At 35.8% G+C, this 12329-nt stretch overlaps 2 protein-coding genes across 4 annotated transcripts in view; one reads left to right on the top strand and one right to left on the bottom strand.

The window, feature by feature from the left end:
- SMC2 (structural maintenance of chromosomes 2) overlaps positions 1 to 5801 on the top strand; it is a 33033-nt gene extending 27232 nt beyond the window's left edge. Inside the window, exons 21-25 of the mRNA XM_081943561.1 lie at positions 973 to 1173; positions 1766 to 1882; positions 2556 to 2716; positions 3465 to 3612; positions 5089 to 5801. Coding sequence (XP_081799687.1) covers positions 973 to 1173; positions 1766 to 1882; positions 2556 to 2716; positions 3465 to 3612; positions 5089 to 5280 — 819 coding nt within the window. The 3' untranslated portion in view covers positions 5281 to 5801. The remainder of the gene's footprint in view (positions 1 to 972; positions 1174 to 1765; positions 1883 to 2555; positions 2717 to 3464; positions 3613 to 5088) is intronic.
- A 5178-nt stretch (positions 5802 to 10979) lies between these two features.
- ECPAS (Ecm29 proteasome adaptor and scaffold) overlaps positions 10980 to 12329 on the bottom strand; it is an 88390-nt gene continuing 87040 nt past the window's right edge. For all 3 annotated transcript variants that reach the window (XM_081941601.1, XM_081941600.1, XM_081941602.1), the window contains exons 48-49: positions 11723 to 11794; positions 10980 to 11273 (exon numbers count right to left, since the gene is read on the bottom strand). In XM_081941601.1, the coding sequence (XP_081797727.1) occupies positions 11134 to 11273; positions 11723 to 11794 (212 nt within the window). In that variant the 3' untranslated portion in view covers positions 10980 to 11133. The remainder of the gene's footprint in view (positions 11274 to 11722; positions 11795 to 12329) is intronic.

Here is a 12329-nt window from a genome sequence, read left to right on the forward strand (position 1 = left end):
CTGCCAACAATTATAGTTTGCAATGTTAATATTTCATGTCAATAAAAACTTGCCCCTCAAATATCTCAAAGCATATCCCCAAATTTGGTACAGAACTTGCAGTTACACACAATCTTGGCTTTGGCCTCTAAAACTCTTCCAATAGTTGCCACCATATTATGGTGCAATTTTTAATTATGACTGAAGGGAATATTTTTCTAAATACATGAGGAGAAATCTCATATTAATTCTATTCAATTTCATTATACTTAGATTTAAACCTAGGGCCACCTCCCACACCAGATTGGACTTCTTTTTATGGACCTCAACCACCAAAGTGTATTTCTTGACATAACATTGTTTGTACTTTCATGTTGTTACCGGACTGGGAAACACCTGTAATTGTGTAGCTAAATCAGTGAAGACTCCATTTATGGAAGCAGATAAAATATTAAACCAAGTCTGAGGAATTGCATCTTGCCTAGGTGTGCACAAAATATTCCATGGGGCATTCTTAATATCAAAATGGGCTGTTTCAAGAGGTCTCAATATATACGATGTCAAGTCTGAAGCTCCTGGCTGATTCTGGTAACTGGAACATTCAGAATGGCCTCTTTCAAGGCCAGGATGATGTACTTTTAAATCCCCAATGCTACTCAGATATTTTTCTTACTTTCAGGAGCCTACAGTGGTGGGTACATGGAACATCCAATAAAGACTATCTGGTTTTATGTCACAATTCATATTGCTCGTATTTGCATGATGCAGAGAGATATTTTCTTCAAAACAGGCAAACAGAGAAAGGAATAGCAAAATCTTTTTAATTATTTCAGTTCACCAGAAAGTTGCAGCAGAAATGGTGTGGGTTTTGATGCTTCGACTTGTGTGCCGCACCGTGCAATCTAGAGGCTTCCATGCTGATAACATTGCATCTGATTTGTGCATTGATTTACATTTCCAAATGCTTTCTGTTCCTTTTATGCATATTGGCAGGTTTCTAAGATGCTTACAGACTATGAATGGATATCTTCAGAGAAACATCTTTTTGGCCAGCCAAACACGGCTTATGATTTCAAAACCAATAATCCAAAGGAAGCTGGTCAGAGGCTTCAGAAACTGCAGGAGAAGAAGGAGAAGCTGGGCAGGAATGTCAACATGAGAGCCATGAATATGCTTTCAGAAGCTGAAGAAAGAGTTGAGTTGCTCTTATTTCACTCCCCACCCTTACCCCTCCATGCTACCATAAACAAGAGTCTTCTCAATCTAACGTTTCCCAAATCTGGGCAATCACGTTTCCACAATCCCTAGATGGCATATGGTAGAAATTAGAAATATCTGGAGGGTACCACATTGGAGAAGATTTGTGTATCATTTGTTTGAGTAATGTGGAAGTAACATGGTTTTTTTTTTGTTCATTTGGGTAGTGTTTGCACATGCAATTCATTGTAGGCATTCATCAGTAATCCTGTCAGTGAATGCCTATGCAAACCTCAGTTCTAATTATCAAATATTCAACAACTAGATGCTCAAAAGATTAAGAGGCCTGGTTTCAGAATGCCCTAATTAAATTACATGAAATTGATTAATTGCATGAAAATTAATTTCATGTCAAATGGTAAATCAATGGTAGCTTGAGAGGCATTTACAAAGACTGGTTTTCTCTGATAGATAACAGTGATATCAAGGAAGATTGACAGAGATCCTTTCCTAGATTAGTCAAAAACAGTTCCTTGCCCATCGTTAGCCTGTATATTCTGTGCCTAATCCTGATTCTCCTCTTGTATAGTACAATGACTTGATGAAGAAGAAGAGAATTGTTGAGAATGATAAATCTAAAATTCTTGCAACAATTTTGGAGCTTGACCAAAAGAAAAATGAAGCTTTAAATATTGCATGGAAAAAAGTAAGTCTCAATGCTTCCTAGCTATGATTTTAAAACAGACTCAAGATCATACCTTGTTTCATCCTTTAGTCCTTTAATTTTATCCAGAGTGGTACATCCTTAATTAATTAAGATGTACCACTCTGATAATTACCATCCCACCTACCATGCCCAGAGATCCAGTCCAACAAAATTATGTGAACAAGGAATCATCATCTACTGACTTTATTAATTGTATTACATGATGCCTACGAATGCAGGAATACACGTTTGGGTGACTGGTAGCCTCATTTTGACTAATCATTGATGTGCTGGGATTGCATTCCAAAAAATCAGAGCGATCAAGACCAAAATTCGCTTTTCTTTCATTTTAGTAAAAATTAGGTACGTTTAAAATAATAATTCTCCAAATATTTAATAAAGTGACATCACCACTTTTGGAAAGGCTGCAGGAATCATTCACATGGTCTCGAACATATCTGCTAGTGGATTCAACTCCTCTTAAGCACACACAAATCAAATTTGAAGGAATAATTTAGGCCCAGGGGTAAGAGGAAACCCTATTTGAGAAGCAAGAATCAATTCACATAATATTGCTAGGCTGAAATGGTCTACAATTTTGAATCGTCAGATTCCATTATATTCCTTGGATGCAAATTAATTTCTGTGATGACATAAATATTCAATTTTCTAGGTAAATGAAGACTTTGGATCCATTTTCTCCACCCTTCTGCCAGGAGCCAATGCTATGCTGTCACCTCCCGAAGGGCAGACAGTCCTTGATGGTTTGGAGTTTAAAGTTGCCCTGGGGAACACTTGGAAGGAGAATTTAACTGAATTAAGTGGAGGCCAAAGGTTAGTACTTTTTTTTTAAAGAGCAAACAAAAAGAAGACAACTCTGGCTTGAAATTTTCTTTTTACTTCTTCTAGCGTTTCTCTAAAAGCGTGCAAAGAACATGGGTAATTTGAGTGCAACAAATATAAAATGCGTAAGTCCAGAAAAAGAACAAAAATGTTTTGAGGAGGATTGCTTCCAAGAAGATAATGGGTACCTGAACCATAATATATTGGTTGAAGGTCTTCAGGATTGAATGATATGTAAATGAAGTAAAACAAAAAATGGAACGTTTTCTGTCTTTACACGGTGGAATATGCTGTTTTGCTAGGTGTTTTAAGTCTAATATTTATTCCTGGAAGAATATACATTTATTCGCAACATGAATTCCAGCTTCAAACTGTGCCTCATACTTTGTAAATTTCTGGATAACCTTGAACATTTTTTAAAGGGTTCCTACGTCTTTTTTACAGTGATAAATTGCTAATGTCACCAGGAGTTAAACAGTACACTCAGAGTAAGAATGAAATAAAATTTATTCTGCATACAAAGAGGGAAGGGAGCAAAAGTATAAAGGAGAAATTTAAAAATTAGACTCTTATCAAGAGCTCAGCTTGATATAATGAAAAAAGAGTGATTCTTAAAATTGTTACAAGAATTTTGTTTTGAGAAACTATGCTGATAAAAAAGCAAGGCATTTTCTTTGATGTTAACATACTGATGGGATTTTTTTTTGGTACGGTTCTTTAAAAAAAATTTTTTTTTTAGATCCCTTGTAGCTTTGTCCTTAATTTTGGCCATGCTTCTCTTCAAACCTGCTCCCATTTACATCTTGGATGAAGTGGATGCAGCCCTTGATCTTTCACATACTCAGAATATTGGGCAGATGCTTCGGACCCATTTCAGACACTCTCAGGTAACAACAATTTACCAAAAGCATCTTCTGCACTAAGTTTTGAAACTCTTCCTTTCTCTATTTACCCTAGAGGAAATCTGTTCCTGAATTAATTTTCTCTGCTTTACAGGCGAACAGCTCCTATGTCTTTGCTCCAGAATTGGATCCCTTATTCTCCTAGGTTGTCATTCACATAAAACAAATGCCTTTTTTTTCTATTCTCAGCTTCTGGTGGTCTGCCACTATATGCATGGGCAAAAGAAAAGAAAATCCATTTTGTGTAAAAAGACAATTTGCATAAGATACAGTTCATTTTAGTTGCCATAAGTCATTGGTTGATTCTTGAATTTATTTTATTTTTGCTTCTCAGAGTTTAATGAGGTCAAATCTAATTGGAACTTAAATGGGAGACCAACAGGAAATCCCAGCCCAGTAGACTAGACTGCAGAGTTCAAAAAAGTGCTGAAGTAGCAAACCAGTTTTATACTGTGGTAGAGAAGATTACATGGATATTTCCATGGAATCACTGAGAGCCTTGTGCCTAATTTGAAAGGGTCTTTGCCTTTAAATTAATGGGCCATTTGTCAGCACCTACAAGTAGTTCTCAAGGATACTAATTGGGATGGGAATTTTCATTGGTGGAAAAGCACAATGTCATGTGTCTGCACCGCTTAACAGCTGTTCTACCATCATTAAGCAAGGACCTCACCAGTTAAGTGAGGACCCCAGGTGATCATAACTTTCAAATTCCTGCCAACTTCCCCAAGGTCTTTGCTTATTGGAAAGTCAGCAGGAAAGGTTGCAAATTGTGATCACATGACTGGAAGTGTGACCATTGTAAATCATGGCCAATTGCTAAACATCTGGATCTCAATCGCATGAACGGGGGAGGGCAGAAAGATGGCCAGAACCTTGTAAATACCACTCATTCATTGTCATCACAAGTTGTTGAACAAATGGTTAAACAAGGACCATCTATGTAGTTACACTTCGTTGACTCTGCTTTTTTAATGCATGTTTTTTCAAGGTGCACAGAAGTAACTTTCTCTCACTATCATGCTGGCTATTTTACTTCAGCAAAGTTGAAGAATTTTTACTAATATCCCAAATAAAAAAACTGGACATTCCTTAGAGACCTTTTTTTTCCAAAATAGCTAACTCTTCTATTGCATAGTCTTAGGATACTTCCAGAGTTGTGAACTATTTCAAACCTTTTTTTTTTAATCAGAGACTCAAAAAGGTAACATTTTAGAGAGTGTTTCAAACTCTAAGTATAAACACAAATAATTGAAATATATGCATGAATATGTATTATTTAAGTATCTTGTTTGTTTTCACATACTATGATGATGTCCAGCCTGGATAAAATTTGTACATTAACATTTTGATAACATGGTTATTTTTACTTTTTTTATCTGTTTCAAAACTAGATAACGCTAGGTTCAGCTGAAAGCCTAGTTTAATAGTTTAACATGATTTTTCTGTTTTTTCTTCTAGTTTATTGTAGTTTCATTGAAGGATGGTATGTTCAACAATGCAAATGTATTGTACAAGACCAAATTTTTGGATGGTGTTTCTACCGTGGCACGATATACACAGGCTCAGAACGGAAGTAATGGAGCTGCACAACAAAGAGCCGATAAACTAAGCAAGAAAGAAAAGAGACTAAAAATACCAGTGGATGGTTGAAAAATATTTGTAGCTTGGTGGTTCGCTTATATTTTTAAAGAGAAAATGGGATGCAATTAAAATATAGAAATGCCTCTTCGTTAGCATAGCAATATCGATGTATTATCTCTATAGAGCATTGAGATTCTCTGTACTCAACAGCTTGAGGTACAGAAAGGTTAATCCGTAAGTGCAGCTATTTTTCTTAATTTAGATTAGAAATATTTTAAAGACTTGTAAATATCTCTTCTATTTTTTTTTTCTCATTACAAAAAAGCTTGCACTTGTTTAAGAAACAAAATCACCCCCATAAAATTTACCTGTTTCCAAAAAGCAAACTACTTACTGGCCAGGAATCCACAACCATATAAAAATAAATAATACATAACCAGAAAACTATAAAATTGTGTACTACTATGTAACATTGTTTTGACTCTGAGCTCTGCTCTCGTTTTAAATTTAAATGTGTGATTTTGTATAGCAGCAAAATCTGTCCTTATATATTTGTATTAGTAATAAAATCCTCTCAGATACTGCCTTTATTTGCTGTTGGATTTCCTTAACCTTTATTTACTAGAACTTAATGTGGATTGCTATATGAGCAAGCTGGTTTGGTGGCTTACCTGAAGCCTTTTTAGTTATTGTTATTGTCTCAGAGCTGGAGGTCCCAAGCTATTAGAAAAGTGGTCCTTTCGGAAAGCAGGAAATAGCTGAAGGGAAGAAGAGATGGCTGCTTTAACTGTAACATTTGCCCAGATGAATGAATAAATGAATGAGGCAGAAGTGCATTGCATGCTGGGAAGGCAAGAGATTGAGGAGTGGCAACACCATTTGAAACAGGTTTCACGTCAGACTGTGGTTAACCTCACAGCCATTTTGTGGGAGGGTCTGATCCACTCTCAGACTCACCAATAGAAAATAGGAGATCCTGATTTCGACTTAAAAAGTTCAACTGCTCAAATATTAAGTTTTATATGGACCGTTTGAGTGGGAAGTGCCTGTAAAACAAGCCACCTTTTCCTTTGACCCGCTCCTTTGGAGAAGAAAAAAAAACTTCACCGATTTTATGTAGCCTTAAAAATTTATCAGGAATTGGTATTAAATGGTGGGACAGTTTATCACTTTTGGCTAAGATAGCAAATATTCTATTTCATATTGGCTTGAGTTCATATGCATAAATCATGTTATAGTTTATTCAATCCAAATTTAGATATGAAATCATATATGTGGTTTAAATATGTGTAACATGCTGGTCTAAAACTATGGTTGGCACAATCTCAACTTCAGCACATCGTTTTTAGTCTACAACAGGAGCCTCTTAGGAATTGATGGACTCAAGAGTTACATTTTCCTGGAGTAACGATGTATTTTAACCTTTTACTAGGGGAATTAAATGGAATTTTAATTCTGTTCAAGCAGCTACTATATTAATAGTTAATTAAACGTTTCGAGGATAAAATTATTTTTTAGTTTTACATTGTCCGCCTTGCCCTGGTCCTCCCTTGACAGCATGGAGACAAACCCATCAGCTTCTTACAGATAACGCTTAAGACTGTAAAACAACTTAATAATGTTTCCTCAAAAATAAGACAGGATCTTATTTCCTTTTGACCCCCAAAATAAGCGCTTAGCCTTATTTTCAGGAAAATAGTATTTTTGAGGTGCAGGAGGCGGTCACCTCATGGCTCCTGCTGTGTTGCAATATTTGTGGGGAAGGCTTATTTTCAGGGGTTTATTTTAGTGCATGTGCTCAAAAGCCCCATTGGGCTTATTATCCGGGGACATCTTATTTTTGGGGAAAGAGGGTATCATATAAAGCAAATTCTTTATACCCAATGGTAATATTATTTTACATTGGGGGAATCTTCACAAATAGGTTTTGCAGCATTATGGACTTGTCAAAGGAGCTGAGTTTTTGAATTGACTGTTCACATGTAATCAAATCATTTTTAACTCCTACCTGAGGTAGGATAAGAATCAGTTGCTGGAAGTTTGTCAGAGAGAGATACAACCTGGAAGGAGGAATTTCCGGACAGAACAATTAATGGAACAGCTTGCCTCTGAATTGTGGATGCTCCATCGCTGGAAATTTTAAAGAAAAAGTTGTCCAAGATGGCATAAGGTCTCCTGCCTAGGTCAGGGAATTAGACCAGGCCCCTTCCAATCCTGATTCCAAAATCAACCATTCTCATGAACTACCTACATGGAATTAAAAATATTTTAAATGCAAGTAGGAATTAATATGCTCTTTGGCATTTGTAAGAAAGAACTCAAAGGATAATTGGACTGGCAGGAACTGGACTGTAAAGACCCCGAAGAGACATTACATAATCCTCAAAATGGAAGCCCAGTGTAAGAGGTACAATTCAGCCAAATAGAGATAATTCACTCTGTAGGCTCTCTTCCAGCAACAGAATTACCGTTTATTCCAAGAAAGCTCATGTTCCTTTATTTATTTAATGTTTCTCCTTATGCAGGAAAAAAAAGGTTTTAGTCAATTCATGTACACACGCAACATCCAGATACAAAAATTCAATGCACTGAATTTAATGGAGCTCTTGCAACATTAGAAATCTTTCAACATAAAACAGTTTTGTAAAGTCAGCAGGGGTTTTATAGTGTCAAATTTTCACACTTTAATCCAGGTATACAAAGCAGCATTATATAACAGCACAGATGCCCGTATCTGGGCAACGGTGTTTTATAGTGCAATTGTTTTCAGAGGAAACTCCAAAGGCCACTTTTTCCCTCTCAAGTTTACAAATTTAATAAGGGACAAGTATCTAACCTCTAAATAAAATATTGTAAGTTGGTTTCTCACAGAAGCACGTTTTTTTGTTAATAAATTTCGAAGAGGGGGAAAAAAATCCCAAACTATTTAAAATTACACTAGCTAATTCCTTCCCCCAGGTCTTCAGCATAAGTAAAACATTTCTACTTGGAAACATCTGGCACAGCAGCAACTGCAAACTTATTTAGATTTCTCAATATTGAAGTTCTTGCTTCAAAGGTCTAGAGATGTGATGGTGAACCTATGGCACATGTGCCAAAGGTGGCATGTACAGCCGTCTCTGTGGGCACCCGTGCCATTCCCAGCTGGTCTTCGCGGGCACTGGAAATGGCCAAAACGGTCAAAAACCAGTCTGTTTTCCAGGCCATTTTCAGGCTGTTTTCCGCGCTGTTTTTGGCCCTGAAAATGGCCTGAAATACAGCCTGAAATATGGCCCCAAAACAGGCAGGAGCATGCTGGCCAGCTAGTCTTCAGGTTTCTGGCGCTCTGGCACGCACATATGCACAGACATTCTGGTTTGGGCACTAGGTGCTGAAAAGGTTCACCATCACTGGTCTAGAGAGACTTAGCACTTTTACAATTATCATGGCTTCTACAAAACACTCAAGGAAAAAAGGCAACATTTGACATTCCTGCTTAGTACCAAAAAAATATATGCTGCTGCTAGACAACAGAATCACAAAGATCTTGTATCTACATTCAGTGTTATGGTTCTTCCGGGCAAAGTCAATAGAAAGCTGCCTTCTATGACATGTCAAATTATTTTAAACCAGTTTATGGTACCTTACCATTTTTTAAAATTACAGGTATTAGAGGAGGTAATTTTTTTAAAGGCAGTCCAATGACATAAACATTTTTTTTTACTTACTTCAAATTCTTAACGTATTCTAGCAGCCCTAAAAACAGGATGGGACACCTAGAATGGGATCCCACCGTCCCTCTTGAGGTAACATGAATATAAGAAGAGAGTTATTTACGCTTTTGAATATCTGGGCAGCAGCATGCAAATCTTCAGATTTCTTTTCCTGAAATCTACTGGATTTTTGAAGAGTGAAAGTACCACCACCACCCCAACCAAAGCTGGCAAAGAAAGATGCACTCAGCAGCATTTCTTATTTCAACTCCAGAGAAAGCAAACTTGTCGGGGACTGAGAGGCCTTCTTGTCTGAGAATCAAGGTTTCTCTTACTCTACTCAGAACCTATACCTAGATTATATCTATAATATAATCATAGAGCACGAAAGCACTCCCTCCCAAAAGTAAAAATTTATTTTTTTTAACTGGAAAAATCATTCCAAACTCAGATACGGGGTATTAGGGTACAAATCTAAGACAATTATGAAGTTGCAGCGATTATGTTTTATATTTGTATAAAAATTTGAGAATTTAAAAAAAATCCCAAAATGATATTCGTTAATAAACTAATTCATTTGAAGGATCCTGGGGTAGCTTTAAAAGTCACTGATGGTCTAGCCCAATCTCACAAATACTACAGGGGTAGACCCCAAGTATATAAAATTTCTTCGGAGGTCAGTTTTGCATGTTCCAAAATTCCTACACAGAATATGTATTTCCATACAGAAATCAAGACGCCCTACCTAGAGGTAGACTACAATTTACTTAGCATGAAAAATCTACCACAAAGTAATATATTGATTCTTACATAATACTTTCGCTTATCTAAAAAGATCGCCAATGAAAGTTATAATTGAATTTTGGAGGAAAGATCAATTCTCATAGCCAGTCCAGGTTGGACTGAGTCTGAAAACTGGAGAGGAGCCACCAGGGCCCGATGACATCATAAGTGTAGACTCAGTCCGATTGGTTACTGGACAGAGCATACCCAGTCTGGCTGCTGTCTTTATGATCACAGGAAAATCAAAAGTATTTTCTAGAAAGAAGATGCAAATGGCTGGGGCCGAGGCTAATAATGTTTTAGCAGCACAATCCTTTTTTATTTAAGAATATTTCCCAAAATAAGTAAGTGGTTATTGTTGTGAGAAGGTTAATTCAACTATGAATTCTTGCATGGAAAATGTAGAATTTTTTTTTAAAAAAACATACCTTATGTAAGGTCTTACAAACCTAACTGATCTATACACCCTTATATCCAGACAATTAAAGTGCTTTCTTGTGTGCATTTTTATCCAAGAGAAATCTCATGCTTTAACGCAGGAAGGCATAGATTTTTCCAAATCTTATATACTCTGTTTATATGAGATGAAGTGATATTTTATGGTCCAAAGCAACCAACACTGACTAGTGGCATTCCAAAACAAGAGGCAAACTAAGTCCCTTTAAGGGAGTCCTGTCCAACCCACAGCCCATGGGCCATATGCAGCCCTGCACAGCTAATAAGGCGTCCCCACGAGATCTTAAACTTAAGGAAATTTGTTATTTATATACATTAACTATATTATATTTTATATGTGGCCCAAGACAATGTCAATTTCAAAAAGGTTGGACACCCATGCTTTTAACCTATTGGTAGGGCTATGAGGTTTGGGCTAAAAAATCTAGGTACTCACTAGTTGCAATAAAAAGATACACAAAACTCTTACTCTTTGCTGCTCTCTAATATCTGGCAACTTTGTTCTTTTGTACTAACATTAGTAATGATACCAATTATAACACTGCCATCATGACACAATACCGAAAGTTGGCCCACATGAAATCCACAAAAAGTTTGCTCTCTGGTGTTTTGCTATGATTTTCATTCATTAGATTTATATAATAAGGGACATTTTTGTGTAAACTAAAGATTCCGCAAGTCTTAAGTCACAAAACAAGGTTCTCTTTCACAAACGAACAATTTCCAAAAATGTCCTTATGTAGCTTGGGTATTTTTCACTTAATACTTTCAAGGCTTGCATTTTAAGTAAACTGCTTCATAGGTTATTACTGTTTCTTTTAAGGAAAAAAAAGGAAATAATGGGGAAGAGAATCAAGGTGTTCTTTATTTCAGCCAGGGAATTTATGCATGCTACAAAAATCATCTTTACTTTTCCTCTAGGTAATATGGAGCTCATTGCACTTTTTTTTTTGCTTGCTTTGTTTCACGTGGCACTTGATTGGTATTCAATTCAATCAAGATTTTCTAAAGTTTTCTTTAATAAAGATGCTTTTTCTTGTAGTTCAGGCCTACTGTCCAAAGTCAGTGCTGTTAAAGAGCCAATGAGGACTTTTCTACTTTCAGTGTTCAGGCTTCCCCACTGTTTGGATTCTACACAAGAAAAGAGAAAAAAGAAGGATATCGCCATTAACCTTTCTATTTACATTTTCAGGTAAAATTAGCTCTTAAAAATACAATTTTAATCATTAACATGCTAGCATCACTTGATAGTGGTAAACACACAATTGATCTAAGTATCCCACCCCACCATCAAATTTCAATTGATGAGAGATCCTCTCCAAATAATGCAACATGACTGCCTAATAATGATGAAAATAGTAGCATTTTGTAAAATTGTTCTATAATCTTTGTTGTAGGACAAATTCAGCTATTTTATGAAATTACAACTTCAAGTTAAAAACTACAATAATTAAAAACTTAAAAACAAAGCAGGAATCAGGTTGGCCGAAACTGTTCTTTAAAGCAAAATGGGATACAATCCTGTCCTTCAATCTTCAGTTTTAAGGAATCAACTTAATTTTCAGAACTGTAATTCTTACCTTCAAGTTTGGTGAGCAGCACCTCTATTACTGACAAAGCTTCAGTCCTTATGGAAGTATAACTTTTATTCTCTAATGAAATAAGATTTACATTTAAAATGGTGAATACAAATTATGTGTATAATAATATAGTTTTGTGCCTGAAATACTAGCATGAAGAATTTATACAACTTTGACAGTGATATGCAGTATCTCAATTTTTACTTTTTCCTAACCCCAATTTTAGCATGGATTTAATAATAGACCATATTATTATTAAGTAATATTGTTAAACTATTCATCAAACAATAGTGTTATTTGAACAAATTAATTGATTTGTGTTGGAAATGAACTTGCAACGGTAAGTAATTGTTGCATGGCTAGATGATTACCAGCGACTGGTTTATACATTATCCACCTAAAGTTAATTCAACATGGATGATCTTTCTGGTGTAAGTTATTCTGTGTATTTCCATAATGCTTTAGGAAGTATCCATTAAAGAATTACTGGTGGTACCTAAGACAAAAATTAAATCTGACTTAATTTATAATTTACAGGTAATACAATTTAATGTAAAATAATTAATGTAATTTACTATCTTTGTTTGCTCTCAATAATTCTCATTTT

This window comes from Natrix helvetica, assembly GCF_964273705.1.
Source record: "Natrix helvetica genome assembly, chromosome: 2".
Lineage (NCBI taxonomy): Eukaryota > Metazoa > Chordata > Lepidosauria > Squamata > Natricidae > Natrix > Natrix helvetica.